The sequence below is a fragment of the Leopardus geoffroyi genome, chromosome A3 (assembly GCF_018350155.1).
Source record: "Leopardus geoffroyi isolate Oge1 chromosome A3, O.geoffroyi_Oge1_pat1.0, whole genome shotgun sequence".
Lineage (NCBI taxonomy): Eukaryota > Metazoa > Chordata > Mammalia > Carnivora > Felidae > Leopardus > Leopardus geoffroyi.
Genome location: NC_059336.1, coordinates 66,021,670 through 66,046,633, shown reverse-complemented (window position 1 = coordinate 66,046,633; position 24,964 = coordinate 66,021,670). Strand labels below are relative to the sequence as shown.

The window sequence follows — 24,964 nt, the reverse complement described above, 5'->3', positions numbered from 1 at the left end:
ACTGTACTAATTTCTCGGGCATTTCTATGAGCAGAGCAGCTGGGTAAGGCAGCATGCTTATGTTCAGCTGCCTGGCATTGTGTGAAAGCTCCAGCCGCTTTGTGTCCTCTCCAGGACTTGGTGTTGACAGAGTTTTTTAGTCATTCTTTGGGGGTGGAAGTGGTTTCTCACTGTGGTTTTAGTTTTCATTCTCCTGATGACTACTGCATTTGAGCTCTGTTTTATATTTTTTGCCCATAAAAACTTCCATAAAGTATCTCTTCAAGTCGTTCATTAATGTTTCTATTGCTTTTAAAATTGATTTGAGGAGTTCTTTATATATTCTAGACATGAGGTTTTGTTTTTTGTTTTGTTTTTTTTTTTTCTGGTCAGATGTAAATACTGCAAATATTGTCTCCCATTCTGTGAATTACCTTTCCGTGTACAAGAAGTCTTGTCTACTTTGAGGTGACGAAGATAGTCTCCTATGTTCTTTTCTAGAGGCTTTATATATCTTTTATGTTTAGATTTCTATTCCATCTGGAAATCTCGTTTGGTATAAAGTAGGAGTTAAGAACAATTTTTTTCCCCATATGGATATCCTATTGATTGGGTATATTTATTGAAAAGACCATCCTTTCCTCATTGCTCTGCAGTATTATTACCTTTGTAATAGAGTGAGTGTTCATGTATGAGTGTGTTGATTTCTGGGCAGTCTTTTTCTGTTTTACTGGTCTATTTGTCTATCTTTACATGATATCATGCTGTTATCATTTTTGTGATTTTACAATAAGTTTTGGTATCCAGGAGTATATGTCTTTCAACTTTGCTCTTCTTTAATATTGTTTTGGATACTTTTGACTCTTAGCATTTCCACATAAAGTTCAGAATACATTTTTCAGACTACAAGCACACATATACACACAAACTAAGCTCTAGTGTTCTGATGGGGATTACATTTGGTACGTAACTAAATTTGAGGAGAATTGATATCTTAGACATAATGACTTTTCCAATCCATGAACAAGGGATAGCCCCTCTTTTATTTTGGTATTTAATTTTTTCTCAATATTTTTCAAGGTTCTGTATTTATTTTCAAGGTTCTTATTCTTCATCTTCTATGTCTATTTGGATATTATATTTTTACTGATTGAGTAAATATTTTAAAATGTTATTTTTCAATTATTAGCATATAAAAATACAGTTGACTTTTATATATTTATATTCAGTAATCTGAAGATCCTTTTGCATTTTCTGTATAGTCTACAATCATGTAGACTATAAATAATGACAGGTTTTTTTTCTTTCTAATCCTTGTTCTTTTATTTATTTTTCTTATTTTATTTCACTGGCTAGGTCCTCTAACATTGTGTTGAATAGAAGTAATGATAGTTGGCATCTTTATCTTGTTTCTCTCAAGGGGAAAGCTTTTAGTGTTACTATTAACTTCACCACTAAATATGATGTTTATTTAGGTTTTTAAATAAATATCCTTTATCAGATTGAGAGAATTACTCTCTATTCAAAGTGTACTTAGAGTTTTTTTCCTAATAATGCATTTCAAATTTTATCAAATATCTTTTCTAGATCTCTTGAGTTTATTCTGTTAATATGGTGAGTTACATTGATCATTTGTTAAATTAGCTTTGTATTCTTTAATAAACTCAGCTTTCTCATAGTGCATTTTCCTTTTTATATGTTACTGGGTTTGATTGGATCATGTTTTGTTGAAGATATTGAAATTGGTGTTTGTGAAAGAGATTGACCTCCTGTAAGCTTTCTTTCTTGTTAAATGCTTGTCAGGCTTTGGCATCAAGGCTTTATTGGCCTTGTAAATGAATTCAAAGTAGTCCCTCTTTTTCTGTTTGCTAAATGTGTTTGAGAAAGAGTGATTTTCCTCGAACACTTGGGAGAATTTAATAATGAAGCCATCTGGGACTGAAGTTTTCTTAGTGGGAAAGTTTTATTTAAGGATTCAATTTCTTTAATTAATATGGAATTATTTTCTGTTCTTGAGTCAGTCTTTTGTTTTTCAAGAAGTTAGTCCATTTCATCTAGTTTAATGGCATAAAGTTGTTTTTAATATTTTAATGTTTTAATATTTTAATATTTTAATATTTTAATGTTTTAATATTCTTTTATAGTCTTTAACTTTATTTTGGGATATTAATAACTTGTATACAAGTTATTAATAATATTAATAATATTAATAATATTAATATTGTATTAATAATTTGTTTCCTTTTCTTGAGGTTCAAAGAACTAACTTTAGCTTTGTTTATTTTTCTTTATTTTATATTTGTTTTCTATTTCATTGTTTTCCTCTCATATTTATTATTTTCTTATTTCTGCTTTCTATTAGGTTTAATTTGCTATTTATTTCCTAACTTCTTGATATAAATACTTATATCATTGGTTTTCATCCTTTATTTTTTTCTTAATGTATCTATTTAAGGCTATAAAGTTCCCTTTAAGCATGGCTGTAACTGAATCCTAGAAGTTTTGACACACTGCTTTCATTAATATTTAACGTCTGCTCTAATTTCCAATGTGATTTTTTTTGGAACAAAGTACTGTATATTCCTTACATTCAAGACTTTGTGATTCTTAAACTTCCGTTTGGTTACCGGCGTCTAGTTTAATTCCACTTCATTCAGGGACTATACTGTGTGTCATTTAAAACCTTTGAAATATATTGATATTTGCTTGGTACTAATACTATGGCTTAGTACAGGGCCAATTTTAGTAAATTCTCCATCTGCACTTGAAAGAATGTCTGTTCTTGAGGTGCCTGGGTGGCTCAGTTGGTTAAGTGTCCAACTCTTGATTTCAGCTCAGGTCGTGATCTCAGGGTTGTGAGACTGAGCCCTGTATCAGGCTCCATGATGAGCGTGTAGCCTGCTTAAGATTCTCCATCTCCTTTTCTCTCTGTCCCTCCCCCCACCCCTCTCTCTCTCTCTCTCTCTCTCTCTCTCTCTCTCTCTCACACACACACACACACACACACACACACACGGAATGTCTATTCTGTAGTTATTTGGTAAAAGTTCTACATATGCCATTAGGTCTGTTTCTTAATTGTGTCCTTCAATTTTTTATGCCATTATCTACTTTATTTTTTATTGAACTATAATTCACATGCCATAATATTCATTCACTTTTTGAAGTGTACAATTCAATCGTTTTTAGTATGTTAACAAAATTGTGCAACTATCACCACTAATTCCAGAATATTTCATCACCCCCAAAAGAAACCCTGTTCACTTCTCTCTTCTTTAGTCCTTGGCAACCACTAATTTACATTCTGTATCTATGGATTTACTTATTCAGGACATTTCATATAACTGGAGTCATATAATATGTGGCCTTTTGTGTCTGGCATCTTTTGATCCATATCATGTTTTTAAGGTTCGTCCATGTTCTAGTATGTATTCGTTATGTTATATGGCTGAATAAATAATATTCCATTGTGTAGTTATACCACATCTTGTTTATCCTTTCATCAGTTGATGGACATCTAGGTTGTTTCTCCTTTTTGGCTATTATAAATAATGCCTCTATAAACATTTGTGTACAAATTGTTGTGTGAGCATAGGTTTTCAGTTCCTGGGGGTGTGTAGATATATGTACGTGTGTGTGTGTGTGTGTGTGTGTGTGTGTGTGTGTGTACATGTATAAACATGTATAAATTTCAGGGTCATATAGTAATACTATGTTTAAATTTTTGAGGAACTGCCATACTGCTATCCAAAAAGCTGCACCATTGTACATTCCCACCAGAAATTTGAGGTTTACAATTTCCCCACATCCTCACCAACATTTGTTACTGTCTATCTTTTAGATTTTAGCCATTCTAGTGGTGTGTGAAGTGGTATCTGATTGTGGTTTTCACTTGTGTTTCCCTAACAACTAAAGACATTGAACATATTTTTATATGCTTATTGGCCATTTGTGTATCTTCTTGGAGGAATGTCTAAAATCTTTTGCCCATTTTGAATTGGTTAATTGTCCATTTTAAAAAGGTTATCTGCCTTTCACTTGTTGAGTTGTGTCCTTTATATATTCTGAATATTAGCTCCTTATCAGATATGATTTCACAAATATGTCCCCTATTTTTTTTTTGGCAGATATGTCCCCTATTTTGTGAGTCATCTTTTTACTTTCTTGATTATTACTTACAATTTTCCTGCTTGTTCTATCAGTTAAAATCTCCTACCATGATTATAGATTTTATGTTTTTTCTTGTGGTAGTATCTATTTCTAAGGCTTATTGGGTGCATAAGTCAGAGACTTATAATATCTTTCTGTTGTGCTGACACTTTTATTATGAGATGTCTGTCTTTATTTTAGTAATGCTTCTTCCTTAAAGCCTACCTATCTGCTATTAGTGTGCTATACCAGATTTTTGGGCTTTTTTCTTTTTAGTGTTTGTCTTTTTTTTTTTTTTTTTGTCCTTTTAAATTCTCCTGTCTGTATTCTTATTTAGAAGTCCTATATCCTGTAAGCAGCTAATGTTTATTTTTTACACCCAGTCTGACATTTTGCATTTAGTTGAAATATTTAACTTATTTGTATTTTATGTAATTACTGATACATTTAGATTCAAATCTATCATCTTACTTGTTTTCAATTTGTCCCACTTATTCTATGCTCATTTTTCTCTCCTTTTTTGTTTTCTTTTGGAGCCATCATGTATTTTTTTAAAGATTCAGTTTCTCTGCTGTATTAGCTTGTTAGTTACGCATTATTTTACAATTCTTCTAGTGACTTCCCTAGTGATTACAATATGCATTCTTGGCTTATTAAAGTTGAATATAAATTAGTACATTGACCACTTCCTAGACAATGCAGAAACTGAAAGTCACTCCATTTACCCCTTCCCAACTTTAATGCTATTGTTTGCAAATATGTTAATTTCACAGTTATTTAAAACTCCACAATATATTATCATTATTGCTTTAACAATCAATATTCACTTAGATTTATTCACTTACCTATCCTTTTCTTTGCTTTCCATTTTCTCCTGCATTTATTTGTCTTTACCTGACATCTTAAAAAATTTTTTTTATTAAATACTTTCTTTTTCTTTAAAGAACAGTTTTGGATTTACAGAAAAATCACAAAGGAAGTACAGAGGATTGCCATTTATCATGCGGCCACTTTCCCCTATTATCATCTTACATCAGTATAATTTATTTCTTACAAGTAATGAACCAATACTGATACATTAACACTAGGTAATGTACATACTCTAGTCAAATTTCCTTATTTTTTACCTAATGTTCATTTTTTCCCCATGCAAGAAATCGCATTATATTTAATCATCCTGTCTCCATAGGCTCCCTTTGTGACATTTCTCAAGTTTATTATTTTTTTTTCCTAATGTTTGTTTATTGTGAGAGAGAAAGAGGGAAAGCGTGAGCAGGGGAGGGGCAGAGAGGGAGAGAGAGAATCCCAAGTAGGCTCCATGCTGTCAGCGCAGAGCCCAATGTGGGGCTCAGTCTCACGAACAGCGAGATTGTGATCTGAGCTGAAATCAAGAGTCCAACACTTAACTGATGAGCTACCCAGGCACCCCAAGGTTACTTTTTTTTTAACTGTTTTAATTTTAATTTTAATTTTGAGAGACAGAATGAGAGTGAACTGGGGAGGAGTGCAGAGGGAAAGAGAAAAAGAGAAATCCCAAGCAGGGTCCATGCTCAGTGCGGAGCCCAGTGCGGTGCTCGATCCCATGACGCTGAGATCATGACCTGAGTCAAAATGAAGAATCAGAAGCACACGGACTAAGCCACCCCACCACCCCTCCTCTTCCTCCTTCTTTTTTTTAAGTTTACTTATTTTTGAGGACCTTGACAGTCGTCAACAATACTAGGGAGGCATTTTGTAGAGTGTCCCTCAGTTGGGATTTGTCTGATATTTTTCCTGTTACTAGACTGGTGTTACAGATTTTGGGGCGGAAGAACCACAGAGGTAAGGTGTCCTTTTTACCACATCTTGTCAAGGGTACACACAGTTAACAGGCCCCTCAAAATCAGGATCTGCCCTTGAATGTGGGTCCCCATGCCCACTGACCATTCTAGGAAATGACACATGTCCCTGAGGTAGGTTGGGGAAGTAGCTGTGGATGCTCTGTCCTCAGGGAGTCTGTCACCACTCCCTTCTCAAGGTGTGAGCATCCTGCTGTTCTGAGTGTAGTTGTGTTGAAAGACATGCCTCTGCTTTGCAACACGCTCCCTAGATGTTAGCCAACGATTTCATCTGGTGCTCATCCAGAAACACTGTGATTGTTCTGACACTGGAGGGGAAGCCGGCGGTGCTGGGCTGGCTGGGGTGCCAGTTTTCAACAGGGTGATACCTTCTGAAAAGGTTTGCAAGGGTAATTTTGGCTCAGGTGATTTTTGTTTTACTCACTGCCTTTAGATGTGACCCCACAGGGGGTGCTTGGGAGGCTCAGTCGGTTAAGCGTCCGACTTCGGCTCAGGTCGTGACCTCATGGCTTGTGAGTTCGAGCCCCGCATCGGGCTCTGTGCTGGCAGCTCATAGCCTGGAGCCTGCTTTGGATTCTGTCTCTCTCTCTCTCTCTCTCTCTCTGTCCCACCCCTGCTCACACTCTGTCTCTGTGTCTCTCAAGAATGAATAAACATTAAAAAAAATAAAAAAATAAAAAGATGTGACTCCACAGTATCTCCTAAATAGAAGCAGTAATTCTTAGAGACCATGCAGTTTAAATCTGTATAAGAAAACCGTTTTATTTTATTTTACTTTTTAAAATATAACGTATTGTCAAGTTGGCTAACATACAATATATACAGTGTGCTCTTGATTTCAGGGGTAAATTCCCGTGATTCATTGCTTACATACAACACTCAGTGCTCATCCCAGCAAGTGCTCTCCTCAATGCCCATCACCCATTCCCCCCCTTGACCCTCCATGAACCTTCAGTTTATTCTCTATATTTAAGAGTCTCTTATGGGTTTCTCTCCCTCTCTGTAACTATTGTTTTTCCTTCCCCTCCCCCCTGGCCTTCTGTTAAGTTTCTCAAGTTCCACATATGAGTGAAAACTTATGATATCTGTCCTTCTCCTGACTGACTTCTTCCACTTAGCATAACATCCTCCAGTTCCATCCACATTGTTGCAAATGGCAGGATGTCATTCTTTCTCATTGCCAAGTAGTCTTTATCTTCTTTATCTATTCATCAGATGATGGACATTTGGGCTCTTTCCATGATTTGGCTATTGTTGATAGTGCTGCAATAACCATTGGGGTACATGTGCCCTGTGAATCAGCATTCCTGTATCCTTTGGAGAAACTCCTAGTAGTGCTATTGCTGGGTCGTAGGGTAGTTCTATTTAAATTCAGCAAAATTTGCACTTTCTTCTGACCAGACAGGAAAGGAACACTTAAGGAGCCGTTCCAGTTCCCCTCTGCCTGCGCCAATTTCCGCGGGGGCCATCGATGTCTGACGGCCAGGCCAAGACCTGAGCAAAGATTTGAAATCACAGTTTTTCTTTATCTTGACAAGATCTCCTGAGATGACATCGTTCTCCAAGTAGCTTTGTTTGGTGATCAGGGTAAAGACCTTATTTCCCTGACACATTGGGGAAAAAGTGAGGTTAACTCTTGAGTGTATTTGCACTGAGCTGAATGCTGTCTGACCTATGGGCCTGGTTCTATCACGTGGGGCCATCCAGAAAAATACACACTATGCTTCTCTGGATATTTGAAAGTGCGCTTTTGAGCTCCCCCAAATCTTAATTCCTCTGGGACAAACTGTCTCAACTTTTCTAGTTAACTGTTGTGACGTGGTTGTGAGCCCCGTCATCATTTTCATCTTCCTTCTGTGAGTAGATTCCTGTTTACATCTCAAAGTGTGGTGTTAGAGAGGGCCATAGTGTATTGGGGTTGCTGCCTAGCTCATGGTCTTGTGGAACATAAGCTCCCAGGGCCTGAGCACAGCACAGCTCAGAGCTGGTGCCTAACCTGAGGGTCCTTGGTATGTGGGCTGCTGGGAATAGCCGGCCCTCACAGCAGAGGCCACCCTGGGCAGCATAGCAGCCACTCCATGTTTTAAGAAGCAGCAGGACTGGAAGCACATTCTCTCGATTTCCCACACCCATCTGGGCCAATTTACCCCATTCTGAGTTCTCTCTCTCATCCAGATTTGAATCTTTACTTGGAGCTCTGCCTTGGCTTTTAAGCAAGGCCCCCCAAATGATGTCAATGTTCATGCTCAGCTGCCCTCGCCTCAACCGGGCTAACAAGGACAGGAGAAGGTCCCTTTGTTTCTGGCCAATGGGTCCTCCAAATACAGCCGACTTCCTCTGTTTCTGTAAGCGCTGGGCCCACCTACAGGGTGTAAAACCCAGATGCCAAGAGGCCGGGAAGCGGGGGGGCCCTGGCTACCCTCACACCTACCCTAGAAAGCAACAACTCCACCTTTCATTCAGTGAGAACACTCGTGTGATGGTCCCTAGGCGCTGCAGGGTATAAGGAGGGCCTAGAAAATTCTGCAGGCAGGGTGGAGAAGCCATGCAGGCTGCAGGGGGATGGTCAGCTCCCCACCCTTTGGCTTGCCACCTCTAAGAGATGGTCAGGATGATACACCATCTCTTTACTCTCTCTACCTCAGTCAGCGGTGGCAGACCAAGGCTTCCAGGTCATCTGTCACCATTTGGCCCCTGGCCCCAGTTGGTTCTCTGCATCCATCATTCTCTCCCATCTCCCATCCTCCAGATCCTTCCACCACACTCTCTGGAATCTGTCTGATATCAGCCACCTCCTAGATCCTCCCCTCTTCTCCGAACGTGCCTTCACCTTTCTCTTGAACTGGACCCTGTCTCTCTGCTGAGGCCCCTACTCCCTGCAGCCCTCGGGGAGGGGACGGTTTCTCTCCTATGGGTGGATATCAGGCAGGGCCTGGAGGGGGAGGGGGTCCTCCTAGTTTTGGGATGCTGCCTCCAAACCACTTCTCCCTTTTCCCTTTATGTCCTAGGACACTTCTTTCTCCTCGTGGCTGTCTACCTTGGCCTCTGGTCACTCCCCCTTCAGTGATTTCAGCCCACAGCTCATACCTCTCCTCCACCTCTCTGCTCAGCATCCTTGTGACCCCCACCTCATCAACCTGTCTCTCCTACTTCCTCACATCTTCCCCTCCATGTTATTTCCACCACCTCTGAAATCTCAAAATTTGCTTTTCTTTTTAAAAGTTTTGTATTTACACAAAGTAGAATTCTTTTTCTGATGTATGGTTCTATGATTTGTGTACATGCACAGATTTGCATAACCACCACCACTGCCAGGATATAGAACAATTCTAATACTCCAAAGAACTCCTCCATGCAGCCCCTTTATTCAAGCTGCTCCCACCGCTAACCCCTGGCAACCAATGATCTGTTGTCTCTTCCTGTAGATTTTGCCTTTTTCCAGAATGTCATATAAATAGAATTATTAGAACATACTGTTTGTTATTGCCTTTTTTCACTTGACAGAATACCTTTGCGCTTCCTCTATGTCATGTGAGTCAAGTTAGTTAACTTTGGTTGCCGAGTGGTATTCCATAGTTGGGATGGATTACAGTTTTGTTTTGTTTTAAATCCATACCCCTGTGGAAAGGCATCTGGGTTGTTTCTAGTTCTTGATAAATACAGCGGCATTGTTCACAAATAATGAATATTAATGAATATCTGTTTGTGGGCAGATTTTGCATAGATCTAAAGTTTTCACTCAAGATAAATACCTATTGTATTTATTTATGGTGGTGCTGGGTCATATGTGAGTCTAAGTGAAGTTTCAATGTTAAGTTTCCTCTCCTCTCTGGCGGTGACTATCTGCATGCTTCCTTTTCTCCACACCTCTCTCCGACCCCTGTCTGACCTTACTAAGGCCTCCGGTTCACTGAGCCTACCGAGTTTGCATCGATCATCATCCGCCTCATCTTTTTTTCTTTCCTTCTCAGACAACTTAGTTTTCATGGTCTAACATAATAGTCTTGGAAACATTCCTAGTTCCTTCTAACATACTGCCCCAGCTGCCCCCCAACCTGGTAACCTCAGCTATCCATCCATTCTGCCTCCACTAAGGTGGACCAATGTGGTTGGAGAAAAACATACAACTGTGCCAATGGGCTAATTTGTGACCCAAATCGCATTTGAACATCTAATACTAACCATCAATCTGACCTCCTGGAATGACAGTTCCATACTTCTCTCTCCTCAAAACTGATAACGCCTCCCATCCTCTCCACTGATGGTCTTGTCTCACACATCACTGAGGAAATGGAAACAATTAGATTGGAGGTTTCTCATCATCTTCCCCCCATCAATTTCGCCTGACAGGCTGCAGACTCATTCTTCTCTTTACCGCCCCCCCCCCCCTTAAAACGATCAACTGCCCATGCTTCCATCCATGGGTAGCCGCTCCATGCTGCACTGGATCCCATCTGTGGCCACCCCACCTTCTCGGTGGTGGTATTCCTGAAAGTATACCTTCTCTTTTCTGTCCTGATTGATTTTTCCCTCTGCCATCACCATATAAACACTCCAAATACTATAGCTCATCTTGAAACATAACTTCCCTGAAAAAAAAAATCTCTAACTTTACAGGGGGGCAACCCGACACGCAGTACCTCAGCCAACTAATTGAGATGAACATCAGCAGTGAGATGTCACATTGATTGTATGTGGCCTTGATATGGAGCGATGAGAATGGCACTTTACCTCTACAGTCTTCCTCCCACAAACCCATCATCTAACTATTCTAACTATGAAGATAACGTGAGAGAAATCCAAATTGAGGGATGCTGTAATTTAAGAATATCTGAATAGCACTCCTCAAAACTGTCAAGGTCATCAACAACACGGAAAGTCTGAATGGCTCTTATGATGGACCATGAAAACTATCAGTGTAGAGAAACCTAAGGACTCATGGCAATTACATGCAGTGTGGTATCTGGGATGGGATCCTGGAACATAAAAGAAATACATTAGGCCAAAACTAAGAAAATTTGAACAAAGTACAGATTTTAGATAATAAGAACGTATCCATATTGGTTCCTTTGTTGTGACATATGTCCCATAGTAATGTTAACAAAAGAGGGAACTGGGTGCAGGAATGCTCTAGAATATTCTTGCAACTTGTTTATGATTCTAAAATTACTCTAAAACGGAAGTTCATTAAATGTTAAAAAGCAAAACAACCCGTCCTCCAGCTTTACTCCATTTCCCTGCTTCCCTTCACAGGGAAACTTCCTGAAAGAGTTGTGTGTTGCTGTGGTCTCTATCTGCCCCTGCCCCACCCAGCTCATTCCTCAATCTACTCCCATCAAGCTGCTTTTCTTAGCTCTCTAACCAAATTGCTTCGGACAAGGTCAGTGATGATCTTCGATTTTCGTGTTGCCAAACCTGATGTTCCCAGAGCCAACTTTGTTTCCTTCTCTTACCTGGCCTTTCAGTCTAGGGTGTGACCCAGTTAACTGTTCCTGCTTCCTGGAACACCCTCTTCCATTGGCTTTTGGGATGTGACATTCCTGGGTTTTTCCTACTCGTGGCTGCTTCTGCTTAGCCTCTTTGCTGGCTCCTCCTCTGACTTTGACCAGCACTTACATGGCCCAAAGGCTCTACCTTAAAATGGTACTCTCTATGCTCTTATCTCCTGGGTAATTTAATCCAGTCTCATGAAGTATAACTTACCTGCTGTTGACTCCCAAATTTATATCTCCAGGCCTCATCTATGAAATAGGGACTATTATACCCAGTTCACAGGGAGGCAGACACAGGTTCTCGGGCATGAAGGGGCTTCCCCGAGGTTACACAGCTAGAAGCAGCAGAGCCAGGGCCCGAACTCACGTCTCTGTGACTACAGGCCTGTGTTGTGAGTGGCCAGGCTGCCCTTTCCCCCAATCCTAGCATCCTGTCTGCTCCCCAGGGTCCCCTGCATGTACTATCCATTCTGGCCTTATGCTTTCGTCCTCCTCCTACACTCCTGGAATGACCTTCCCGCCATTCCCCCCTTACTAAGCTTCTTCCCTCCCAGCTGTGGTGGGAGGTTTCTGCATTCTTGAGGCCCAGGCTGATCTTTCCTGGCCTCCTCTGAACTGCCACAGGACCTGGACTCTGCCCAAAAGCAACTGAGGGCTCATTTGCATCTATTAGTTTTGTGCTTTTTGAACCCAACATGGGCGTCCTTGGCCCAAGTACAAGTGTAGCTGGGGACACTGGAGCACAGTATTTGAGACAGGGACTATCTGGGAAAATGCGGGCCAAGGGCCTCCATCGTTGTACACCAGCTCACACAGGGGAGTTGTTCAGGATTTTGTTTCTGCCACTATCTGGTAAGCTCTTGTGGAGATCATGACTTCACCAAATGAGTATAGTTAAAAAAAACAACTGTGTGTAGGGGGGAATACTTTAAAACTCTTTTCTCCTGGGTCCTGCCTGGGTGGTCATGGAAGTGAAGCAATTGATTTCATTTTCACAGAGGCCACAGAGAAGCCAAGCAGTTCCCATTGGGGCCACAGAGGTCAAAGGAATACGCTGGAATGGCCGGTGCTAGGACTGATGGTTGTACGCAGAGGCTGCTGCCAGCTGTCTCCCCAGCCCTGCATGGAGACAGGTGCCTATTCATAAGCAGGTCATGATTTAGAAAAGTAAAATTTGAACTCAAGAACGCATCACATACGGTCTCGGTCTGAGGCGGTCTTTGCCCTTCCCATCCTACCTGGGAAGGTCCCGCTGGAGCCCTGCCACCTCCAAATGGAGGTCCTTCCTGACCCTTCGTGCAGCTGTCACGCTGCTTCACATAGTCTTCTGAAAGCAGAGCCGTGACTTCTGTCCTTGGGGACCCCCTAGGATATGAGAAAGGGCCCAGAGGCAGGCAGAAAAATATGTGGGAAATATGGACAATGCAACATGGCGCCCCGTCTTGAGCCGTTCCTAAGTGTTAATGTTGCTCTGTTCTTCCTGTCGGCTGGCCTCTGTTGCCTCACAGAGATCAGCGCCAAGGTTCGTGGTCTGTAAACTGTTTAACAGATTCTTTGCTTTACGTCGGTGTAGCCCATGATAAGTCCCCACGGAACAAGAGTCGCCGGCAGTGGTAGGATCAGAACACTTTAATAAGATATCAGTGTCAAAATACATTTCTTTATAAAGTTAAGCTCCCCTATAGTAATAATGTTGTCAGTAGGAGTTTGACAATACAATAATGTTCATGAACTCGTTACGTTGACAGGTAAGGTTACTATGAAGCTTGGAATATTTTTCAGAGTGTTTTAGTAAAACTGCAAGGGTAAAAATGCCCTTAATGCTGAGGCAACACACACAGGAAATCAAACACCAAACACCAGCATTTACGCGTCAGTAACCCTTCAAGTTCTGCCGCCGTGCGTGGGGCAAAGCGGTGGTGCTAAAGTGTGATTTGGTCAATGCAGCGACCGGGTCATTCTTCTTAGAGATTTCTTTTGAAATTCAGTTTTTTTTGTTGTGTTTTTGGCAATATGTCCCTCCAGCTTTACCAAATTCTTCACCGGCTGTGCTTTGTGTGTGTTTCTAGAAAACTTCCTTGTTGTATCCGGGACAGAAAAGCTCCATGTGATTGGTATTTAAAAACCAAAAAGGTATCGTCCTTCTTACCCAGTGAGTTACAAAGTGCTCTGAGAACACTTGATTTTCAGTGCTTCCTACCTAAATAAGTCACTTCAGGTGACAGACAGAACTTGGGGAAGGCCTGAGGCTAGGGGCCACCCAGGAAGTCTGCCTGCTGTTCCTTGCTGGGCCACCTCACGGCAGGCTGAGGAAGGGGTGCGTGGCCGGTCAGGACCAGCTGTGCCCCCTTCCCATATCCTCTCTCAGGCCAGCAACATGTGCTCCCGGCTGGTAAGCTGGGAGCACCATGGCTGGGTCACGACCCCCATTTCTGAATCCTTTCATGAACTCCCACCAAAACCGTCTCGTGGTAATTCTGGAAATATCCAAATGTGCCATGTGAAAGACCTTTTGGGTCCCATAGCTCAGTGCACCTGAAGGGCTGGCAACAAAATCTGAAGAAAAATTAAAGCACTTCCCCTCCCTTAGATTTGCCCCACCCTCACCCCCACCCCATGACATGCCATCAGACCCTCTTGGCAGCAATAATAATATACATACATACATACATACATAATACATATAGAACACGAGAAGACAGCTCGCAGTGCTCCCACACTTTATGATTCCACGTCTTGGATTGTCTGTCATGCCCAGGGCATATCCCCGAAGCAAAAAGCCACCAGCAAGAGGCCTTGAGCAGTGCTGGTCCAGGCCCGTGGGAGTTCTGTACAATCTGCAGTGTCAGTAACACCAGGGGAGAGAAAATGGACAGCTTCAAACAGATCTTAAAGTGATTTCGTGAGCAGGATTCCATTTCCAAGTTTTTAGATATTACAAAGTACCCATATATATGATAAACACTTAACCCAGATATAACTTTTCTTTTTAAAGAACTTATATTTTTGAATAATAATTACCAAACAAATCCACTGAATGCGGGAGAAAAACCACACTGGGGGAAAAGCCACACTACACAACCTTCACAGTTAACCCCATATGCTGGAGCCCACCCTTTGCATTTTCCTTTTCCCCAACAGTTGTGTCAAAATTAGAGCCGAGAGTCAGCTTAAGAAAAGCAGAAAAGATGGAAATTTATTATATGGTGATTAGTTTTAAAAAAGAAGGAAGGGCTTTGAGAGGGAAGAGGCCATGAAAATCAAGCTTGGAAAGCAAAATTTTGTTTCTCTTTGGCAATAACAACAACAAGACCTTTTTAGTTAAATGAAGCCAAAGCTTTCCCTACAAGAGAACAAATGTACACAAAACTCGTTAGTATGGATATCGTGTGTGTGAGAGAGGGAGACAGAGGGACCCATGAATAATATAAATTAGAAGTAATCAAAGTCGGGGGAAGAAAAATCTTACAAAATTTAAGAACGTTTCATTGACAGAACAAAACACAGCAGGTAAAACAACTGTGCATCTTAAAAATACACTAAAGTGAGCATCTTTAGAAAAAGGCCACCACGTGGGGGACGTGGGCGAGTTCACCAGGTAGGTACATCTTGTAAAAAGTGTGTTGGTGTTAGAAATACCTAGTTGGAAAAATAGATGTAGAGAGTGAAGCTGGTGGGGTGGCGCGGGCAGGGGGGGCGGGGGGCCTGCCCAGTGGAGGGCCCTGGCTCAGGTGGCCTGGTCCAGGGCTCTGAGGAGGTCCCCTCCTTGCAGGAGCGTGGAGCTTCCTGGCACAGGAACATTCACCTCACAGTCATATCTGGTCAATTCGGGCAGCAGGTAGGGCTCAAAGGAGGGCCCAAGCAGCCGACTCGCCATGCCTGAAAGAATGAGAGTTTTAAAAACATGGTACCAAATGTGCCAAAAGGGTCTCTTCCATAAGAGGGGTTCTGGCGTGTTTCCCCCAAACAGTACCCTTTTCGTGATGGTATCTATGTTTTGTAAATGGCAGCACACTCAGGCAGCCCAGGGAGGAAGACGGGCATCAGGTGCCTAACCCAGAGAACAAGGTCCAGGAGGGTGGCCCCCGCAGAGCTCTCTGGGCACGTCCTCCGCTCCGTTCCTGCCTGAAGGCAGAGCGGCACTCCTGCTATGGGAGTGAGCAGCAGGCAGTATGGCAACATGAAACCCTGAGCAAAAGACATGGGTTCGGGGGCTCGTAGGTCCAAAGGGCCCTGGATGTCCCTTCTAGAGCCCTGTGGGCACACGGCACCCAGCCCCTGCTGTAGTAAAAATCTGGAAAGGTCGCTGCCTTCCAGGGCGTCAGTCTCATTCTCGTGCCCTGCTGAGCTCTGTGGCCTTGTGAGATCCAGCTCCTGGCGCTCTCTGTCCCCCGTCAGACCCTAGCATGGTGGGTCCACTTCCTGAACGCACTCACCTGACACCTTGGGAGCTGACGGCAGGCTGTAGTCCTGGTACTGGGGGGCGTAGCACTGTGGGGGGAACCCACTCTTGGTGTTCTCCCTGGGGCTCATGGCAGGCGGCGGCGGTGGCAGATGTCTCAGAGGCTGTCCCGCACCCCTCATGGGAAGTTGGGTGAACTCATCTGAAAGACCAATGCCGGCGAGTGAGGGCAGTGCCGGGCCGAGGGAAGGGAGAGGCCGTGCCGCCCCCAGCATCCCCCTTCCTTCACAAAAGGTGCTCAGAACTAGAGCCAGCTCCTGGGGCAGCAGAGCCCAGAGCTTTCTGACTGTATCGGCTGAGCCAGAGTGGAAAGGGGGTGCTGGGTGTGTGGAAGGCAGGGCAGAGGACACCACCCTGTTCTACCACGGCTCAGAGGCGCAGGCGGTGAGACGGTGGGGGATCCCGGGTGGGCCCCTGCAAACACTGTCACCCCAGCACCCCAGGAGGCCCGGGCCTGCTGCTTACCACTGGGGGTGCTTGCGCTCAGCAACTTGTCGGGCACCAAAGGGCAGTTCATGCTGCCCCTGAGGCTCTTCATCCTTTTCCACATCTGATGTGAAGTGCTGCTGCCTGATGGGTCCCCCTGGATCTAGAGGTGAGAAGGCCAGATACCTGGTCCTCAAACTGAGTCGGGGGTGGGCTGCTCTCTCTGCAAGGCTGTATCCCTCCCTGCTGCCCGTCATAGGCTCTCTGAGCCCTCACAGCCATCGTGAGAGTTTCTGCCCGGGCCCGACCTCTGCTCTCGGGCTGTTTCCACCCCCAGCCAGCATCCCTAGGCCACACCAGGCAGATGGCTCACCCCGCTCAGGTCCTGGAAGGCCTGCTCCTCATATTCTCGCTGTCGCTTCAGCTTCAGCTTGTTGGACAGGGCTACCATGGCCGGGCTCATCACATCCGGGCCCTGGGGCCCAAAGCCTTTTGCAGACCTGCCAAGCCCAAGAGTGAGCTGTGAAGAAGTGGGGAGCCCCATACCCCCCAGGGCCTTCCCCCTGCTCCAGGGGCCCTCCCAGAACCAATAGTTGACCGTGCTGGCTCTAAGACCCAAAGGGCAGAGTCCCAGAGGAGGGGCAGGGGGCTTGAGATACCGATGGCTCAGATCACCTGTACCTCCCTCCACATCTGCCTGCTGGCCCAGCTGTACCCAGACAGCCTTTAGGCCTGACCTCATTCCATCTGTCTTTAAGACCTCTGTCTCCTGCCCTGTCTCTCCCCTGTACCACTGCCCGGAACCATTCCCCACTGAGGACCAGTGATGGGCAAGTGCCCCAGGGAAGCATAACCAGTAGGTCCTGGGAGCTAGAAGTCACATCCCAACCATGTGACTCCGCCCAGTGAGCACCCTGCTGGTTGGCATGAGGCTTATTGGGGAGATTTAAAAGAGCCCTAAGATGTTGCTGCACTAGGACCTTGGGAAGCCAAAAGGCAGGGCGAATCGAGGGCATCTTTTTGCTTTTCTCAATCAGGGTTCGAGGAGAGAACTAAGAAAATAGTCACTCAAATCATTCTTTGCATTCTGTGGCTCAGCTGATGAACCCTGGTCTGAAGAGAGAGACGGTGGGGCTCAAGGCCCTCAACACCCCCCTTCTCTTCCTTCTCTGGGCCTCAGTCCCCTCTTGGTCTCCAGCCCTGATAGAAATGTGTCCTGCTTGAGGCCTCACATACCTTGGGGGGATTCCCTCAACGCATCCAGACTCTGAGTACAGAGAAGGCTGTGGTGGGGGAGAAGGGGAGGAGGCAGGGAGCCTTTCTGGGGCCCCAGAGATTACAGTGGGAGTCTGCTGCTGCAGCCAAGGGTCTCTGCCACTTACTTTTTCTTGAAGACGGAGAGATGGGGTGAGTTGACGGGGGGCCCCAACGGTGATGGCCCCAAGGACTCCGCGTGCTGATCCACAACAGGCCACTTCGTGGGCCCAAAATGTAATGGCGGATCAGGGGGCCACTGTGTGCTGCTGGACCTGCCTCCCAGGGAGGAGAGAGGGGTGCCGGCTTGGCCACAGCACGGGGGCAGGGACACTTTACTGCCGCCATCAAAGAAGATGGAGGACAGGGGCCGGTGCTCAGGCTGTATCTTCTTGCTTCCCAGCTGCTGTTGATACTTGTCCAGGAGGAAAGGGTTGTGGGAGGCCACAGGTGCCAGCGGCTGGAAGATGTTCGTCATGGTGCTGAAGCAGTGCTGGGGGGTCGACTGGGGCTTCTCCTGCAGAAGCCTCTCCTCGGGGCAGATGGGACTGAGCTGGAAGTCTTCCCCGTCCATGGGGATGTAGGGGGCCAGGGTCTCCAAGTCCAGCTCACTGAAGTCCGTCTGGGGGCAGGGCAGCGGCAGAGGAGCAGTGAGGCTGGTGCCTCCTGAGAACGCTGGTCCAGCCGCTGTCTGCCCCTCACAGCCCTGCCCCCATCTCCCGTGCCCCTCCCGGAGTCCCTCCCTTGCTTCAGCACCTCCGGCCATTGCCCACCAAAAGGAAACCCAGGTTTGTCTACGCCATGTACACGTCTCCCCGCACGTGATGCTAGCCTTTCCAGGGGTCCACCCCTCTTCAGCCTGTGCCCCAGACTGCCCCACACTGCTGTCACTGCCTCACCCAACCCAAAACGCCCTCCTCTCTCCAGTCTACCTGTCCAAACCCCCCCCCCCCGCTCTTTCTCTCCTGTGGCCCCAGTAAGACTTCTCTGCCTGTGGTGACTGCCCCTGGGGCCAGAGCATACACAGGGGCTCCTGGAGAGCCAGAAACAGCTTTATATGCCCCAGCACAAAGGACGTTTTACAGAATTGCGGGAGCTTGTGCGAGGCAGGGCAAAGAGACCAGCTGAGCAGCAAGGTGGGATTTGTTTCATAACTGGGACTGAGACAAAGGGGGATTAATAATTCTTCTTGGGGCTTTGTGAAATATCCACCCACCTCCTCCTTGTTTTTATAATGTTTCGAGAACAGTGGCCCTTCTGTAAGAAGTGCGTTCCCAAAAAGTTGTGCGTAAGTGAAAATTTGTCAGACGCCTGTCATTTTTAAATCCATTTCAAATAAAAATTGTTCTTACGGAATCCTAAGGTGAAGGTGTTTGTGAGGAGAGTAATTGCTCCTTATTGCTTCTAAACATCTCACAAATCTGGAGATGCTCTTTGAACATAGGGCCTCTTTAAAGAATGCAAGAGCTGGATTTGGCATGCAAAGCCGAGGGCAGCAGGGGGAGAAGGGGCTACCCACCGGCCTCATTTCCCAGTTAAGACCAGGGCCTTGGCCAAGTGGTCCCACTGGTCTCCGCCAAAAGGAGCGGGGCTGCAAGAATGGGCACGAGCCTTCACTTCCACCTACCTGGGTGCTGCCCTGGTCCTTTGCCTCTGTATCTATGGTGAAGAGCTTCTCGATCACTTCAATCTTCAGATCGTCATTCAGAGATGTGTAATAGTCTCCGGGGCTGCTGGGCTGGGGGCCAGGAAGGAGGGTGACCAAGTCAAGAGTAGGACACTGGTCTTCCCAGAAGTCCAAGGTGAAAGGAGAAATCTATTTCTGGACCCACAGAGTCAACGCCAATCCATGGAACAAGCATGTGTAGAGGGAACAATCCTTACAAGAAGGCTATGGCCAGGGGCCAGTGGTGGGGAGGGGAGTGCTCCAGAAACTGTACAGCTGTCTGCCTCGAGCAGGATGGTTACTTGCCCTGCACAGGGAATGAGTCACAGGCTCCAAGCTGTGTGTAACTCAGCCCCCATCTTCAAGGATCTTATCACTTAGATTGGGGGGGGGGGTGCAGACAGATATTAATGGCAAACGGCTGGAACAGCCGGCAGGTAAGGGTTACCACTGCCCTAGGGGACTTTGGGATAGCTTGAGGGGCATGCGGGCAGTATTCTTGTCTGGGCAGTCTACTCAGCCATCCTGCAGCAGCCAGAAAGAGCAGCCCACCCTTTCAGCGTCCTCACCCCAAGACGGGGTGCTCACCGTGGAGCAGCTGCTGCTGCTGGTGGCACTTGGGGTGGCGCTCCCGGAGGCAGCCGCTTGGGGCACGGTGAAGGCGGGCAGGCTCCCGGCCTCGCTCTGGGTGCCGTGGCTCCTCAGCTCTCTGGACCACGGCTGGCTCGGGGGCAGAAGGGCACTGCTGTAGGCTGAGGACTTCTCAAAGTTCTGGTTCCCTGTGGAGACAAGGGCCTGGCCGCTTAACCCCCACAAGCACTAGGCCCACCCTTGGGCAGAGAAAACCCAAAGGAAGCACAGAGCATCCGAGGAGGCTCTGAAGGTGTACCTGGGGGCTCAGCCCTCCATGCTCCGAGGTCTGGCTGTGACCAAGAGGCCATTACTGGGTCTGTGAGTCAATGAACAGGCTCCCTTTGAAGCAAACACCTTCCGGGAGCATCTCATTTTCAGAGACCTCATTTCAGATCCTAGCACCCACTTCCTTGACAGGCGATTGGGAATGTTGAGGAGGAGGAGGTTGCAAAAGGACAAGTGGACAATTTGCCTCAGTTCTGCCACAAAATAAGGAAGCTGCAAGACCTCTTGTCCTGGGGCTGCTGCCCTTTATAGTTTCTGAGGTTGCAATCCTCACATGGCCTTCCAGAGCACTTCTGAAGGGGCCAAGACAGTTGTAGGGTGAGCATGGGGAGGTGCTGCTGGCCCTGGGGCAGCTGTGCAAGGCTGGGGGAGGAAAATGGGGGTCACGACCTGGGAGCAGGGGGCTCCCCGGGTGCACACTCGGGGTGCCTCCAGCACGGGAGGGGGACCAGGGCTGAAAATTTTGCCTGGGGCCATAGGACATGCATCTCCACTGGACTGGCATACATTTGTAAGAAATAGTGCATATGAGGGCTTCATGCTGGGCCAGAATCTTTTCTCCATCCACATTTCTGGAATTATTTCTGACACTATTTCAGCCTGGCCCTCCACCTAAACAGTCAATCTGTCCTTCAAGGCCCAGGTGGAGATTTATCCTCTATGAAAATGTGCCAGTGGCCTCAGGGCATCTCTCCTGCTGCCCCCTCCCTCATCTCAGACTCTCTGCTGCCTGGACCAGAAAATCAGTCGACGTCTCAGGAGGGAGTCCCCCATAACCCCGCCCCACTCGGCACTGTGCAAGGTCAGAAGCAGGACTGTCTTAGTGGCAGGAGCATGCATTGTGTTTTGGGGCTCAGCACAGTCTGGCCACATTCACAAGATGCAGGGCTTAAGAAAAAGCTGAAGCCAGGGAAGCCTGCTACAGTCAGAACTGCCTCACCCAGAGAGGCTCAGCAGGCCCCTTTGAGCTAAGAAGCACCCACCGAAATCCAGGGCAATGATGGCATCCCCCGCAGTGGGGGCCAGCTGGGCCAGCTCCTCCGGCTCCTCCTTCAGCTTGGTGAACAGGTAGTCACTCTGCTCAGACACAGCCACCTCACTGCTGCTGTCAAAGATGCTGCTCATGGCCGTCAGGTGCGGCTTGAACAGGGATTCCGTCTGGTCCATGGAGAACACCACGTCGTTCTTCTCAATCTCACTGATGGGACGAGAGGTGTGTCAGACCTTCCGGGTTTTCCAGCAAAATCCTTTTACACGCCCGGACCCGTGGAATACCAGGTAGCCAAGCCTTTCAGCCAAAAACATGGGTTCGGCCCCCATGCCAGCGCTTTGTAAGGAACCACACAATGACGTCTGGAGTCATGGCGGCAGCAATCCTGAAGAGTGCCCTCTGAGTATGGATGCATCTCGGATGCTTTTTATTATTGTGTGTGGGCTGCACTGTGTACACAGGTTTGAGGGCTTTTGTTTTTCTACTCTAGCAGTGTGACCGCCTCCAACTCTCTTCCCAGACACTATGGAGTGAAGGTGTTACATCTTCTCCCGGAAAGAACGAGCAATCCTCTTTCCTTGTCCCCCATTTAGAAAATATTAAGTGACAACTATGCTTTCTGCCTCCCCACGTGGGTCAGAGGCATGACACAGAGGACAAGCAGGGAGAAAGATGCAGGGGAAAAAAAAAAAAACACTGTGAAGGGGAAATGCCAGGTGTCCTGTAATTCCTGAGACAGCCATAGAAATCCTGTGGGTCATAAGGATCAGCACTGCAAAGAGCTTTCGGAAGTAGTGCCCAGGTTCTGGCAGGTCTGGGTTCCCCGGGACTGCTGCCCTCCGTCCAGGGAGCACCGTGGCCCTCATAGGCTTACCTCAGGACGTAGTTCACACACATGATGCACTGGGGCTGCAGGTTGCGAGGGTTGTAGATGACCGTCCCCTGGGTCTCCAGCCACACGTAGCCCCCATGCTTTGCAAGCATCCGGTACTGGCCACTCACCACCTGACCTTTGGTGCACACTGGGGGAGGAGAAACGGAGCCTGAGGTCAGGGAGGTTGGAAAGCGAGACCTCACAGGGAAGGCAGTCTGCAGGGAAACAGACAAGACTGGCCTGCTTATGGCTTCTTTCCTCCTCCAGATTGTTTTAAATGCTCATGTAGCGTTTGTTTACTGTATGAAAGCCCTGGGAAGGCGTCTCACATTCCCTACTCCGGAATTCTTCATCTGCTCCCAGTAAAAAGGAATCAATAAATCTCCTTAAAGTCTAATGTTAGAATTTCTGGTAGTTTTCCAACCTGGACATATACATTTTCATTCCTTGGGAATTCATTCTTCAGAATCCTAGCTCAGAACTCAAATCACAGAGAACTGGAAGAGGCACAGTGTAAGCATTAGAAAATCTTGCTTCATGGGGACTTTGGGAAAAGAACAATCCCCCTTAGATTTGGTTTCCTTATCTGCAAAATGAGGTACTGATAAAAATAATAGTAATGATAATAATCATTCTTAACTACCTGTATACCACAGCTATTTGTACTGGGCATGACATCTGCCTGTCTGGCTTATCAGGTGCAGAAGTGTTGACTGAATATCCTGGACAAATGCTGTATAGGAAAAGCCACCTCTTCCCCAGGTCTGCAGGTAACGTTGTGAGGGACCCCACGGAGAAGACCCAGATTCTCTGTAAACGCGGAGAATTGCCCCCCGTTCTCTGGGTACGCTCATGGGCCACCTCCCCATTCACCAGCCCTGTGTGGTGGAGGAAGGCAGCGTGGTTCACGCTAATACCACTTGTGGTCTTTTACATTAATGTTTTTCTAGGCACAGTTACCGTCTTCAAAAATTGAACAAGCACCACCTCCAGGGTGCAGGAAATACTAACTTACGGGTGTGCAGTGCTTTGCAGTGGTCAAACCCATCTCAAGATGAACGCACTGCTGCAAAACCCATCTCAAGATGAACTAGAAGTGCCCGCACGTAAGTGATCAATGAGGATGAGTGTTATCAGCAGCTCAAGTGACACATGGTGACACCATGAAGTGTCTCCTGTGATTCCTGTTTTACATCTGAAGAAACGGAGGCTTCAAACTATTGAGTGACTTACTGAAAGGTCCCCTCGGTGGAAACAGTAGACGGGATCACAGCCTAAATTAAAGACTCCTAATCTAGGCTTTTGTGGTTCGGTTTTCATTTTTAAAATCAACTGGAGTGAGGTTTAATTTACCTTCAATAGAAAATGCACCTGCTTTAAGCACAGAGTTCAGTGAGTCTGGACTAACGTACACACTCTTGCAGCTATCACCCCACAATCAAAGGTAAATGCCCTTCCCATCACCCCTCCCCCGCACCACCAAATTCTTTATGCCTCCTGATGGTTAATCCCCATCACCACCCCTGGTCCCAGGCCACCCCTGATCTATTTTCTGTCACTGCATGTTGCTCTTCTCTCCATCTGCATGTAAGTGGAGCCATACAAGAGTGTGTACTCATTTGTGTCTGGCTTCTTGTCACTCAGCATGTTTTCCAGATTCCTCATGGTGCTGCAGGTATTCATGGTTTGTTCCTTTTTATAGCTGAGTAGTATTCCATTGTATGGAGGTACCATAATTGGTTTATCCATTCACCTGTAGATGGATGTGTAAGTTGTTTTCAGTTTCTTTGCTTATTACCAATAAAGCTGCTATAAACATTTGTGTACAGATCTTGGTACGGACACGCATTGTGGGTGCAGCTAGGAGTGCAATGGCCAGATCACACGCTAAGAACATACTTCCTTTATAAGAAGCGGCCACGTTACTTTCCAAAGTGGTGTATCAGCCTCGTCTAATCTTTTTAACAAAATCCTGGGCCGTAGAGAGGACAGATACGATCTTCTTTCAACAAGAAGAAACTAAAGCCGGGAGGATGGTGACCTGCTTGACGTGATGCAGGAAAACAGCACTCCAGGCACCACGCTCTCTTCCTATATCCCCCAAGCCGCCATTCACTGGGAAGACTTGATTTGCTATTGCTGTGGTCTGAAATCATCGGGGACTCCTTGGCCAAAGAAATCACTTCCTCCCTGATGTCCCTTTATGTGCCCTGCTGAGGATCCCTTGCTGCAAAGAAACGATTCTTGCACAATTTCAAGTGCCTGGAGTTAACTTATTTAGTGGGATCTTAATGCAGACAAAGTTCAGGGCTCTTACTCTTTTTGATTAAACAGTACAGTGAGCAAAGGTCTTAACTGCATTTCTAGTGATTGCAGGCGAGGGCCTGCTCTGTCAGTAGAATATAATTACGCCTGCTTTCTAACCATCTGCTCATTAATGCCAGCCTTGGTGAGGGGCCTGCTCCCTGGTAGATAGGCCTTTTATGGCCTTTAATCTTGTTTTCCTAAGAGCACATAATGTCCTCACACAACAAAGAGAAACCGACCCCCCACCTTCCCGCCTAGCTCTTCCCACCCCTACCTCCAAGAGTAACAATGTATAAATTACTAATCTATTTGGAAATGATGGCTTTCAATTATCTAAATCTGGTTTGGGGATAGAGCTTCCCCAGTAATTTCAACGGTAAACTTTCACAGGCTAAAACACACATAGATGCGGAAACTCAGGATCCTGGTGTATAAACCTGGACCAGCCTCAAAATTGGGCCTCCAATTATTCCACAGCATTGGTGTGAATCTGTGCTACAACTTTATTTGCACAAACCCAATCTTTCTCTCTCTCTCTCTCTCTCTCTCTCTCTCTCTCACACACACACACACACACACACACACACACACACACAGAAATAGATGCT

The 24,964-nt window shown here is 46.1% G+C and overlaps 1 protein-coding gene and 1 long non-coding RNA gene across 4 annotated transcripts in view; one reads left to right on the top strand and one right to left on the bottom strand.

Annotated features, from left to right (window-relative positions):
• Positions 1 to 13,072: 13,072 nt before the first annotated feature.
• Positions 13,073 to 24,964, bottom strand: part of EPAS1 (endothelial PAS domain protein 1) — an 84,737-nt gene continuing 72,845 nt past the window's right edge. For 2 of the 3 annotated variants that reach the window (XM_045445930.1, XM_045445932.1), the window contains exons 8-16: positions 22,050 to 22,197; positions 21,168 to 21,382; positions 19,855 to 20,045; positions 19,228 to 19,338; positions 17,729 to 18,222; positions 16,720 to 16,855; positions 16,386 to 16,509; positions 15,895 to 16,062; positions 13,073 to 15,337 (exon numbers count right to left, since the gene is read on the bottom strand). In XM_045445930.1, the coding sequence (XP_045301886.1) occupies positions 15,186 to 15,337; positions 15,895 to 16,062; positions 16,386 to 16,509; positions 16,720 to 16,855; positions 17,729 to 18,222; positions 19,228 to 19,338; positions 19,855 to 20,045; positions 21,168 to 21,382; positions 22,050 to 22,197 (1,739 nt within the window). In that variant the 3' untranslated portion in view covers positions 13,073 to 15,185. The remainder of the gene's footprint in view (positions 15,338 to 15,894; positions 16,063 to 16,385; positions 16,510 to 16,719; positions 16,856 to 17,728; positions 18,223 to 19,227; positions 19,339 to 19,854; positions 20,046 to 21,167; positions 21,383 to 22,049; positions 22,198 to 24,964) is intronic. The other variant, XM_045445931.1, reaches the window with a different exon arrangement.
• On the top strand, positions 18,221 to 23,074 carry LOC123580743. Its single transcript, XR_006703440.1, has 3 exons — positions 18,221 to 18,388; positions 22,706 to 22,819; positions 23,000 to 23,074. It is a non-coding gene; the product is annotated as an uncharacterized LOC123580743 (long non-coding RNA).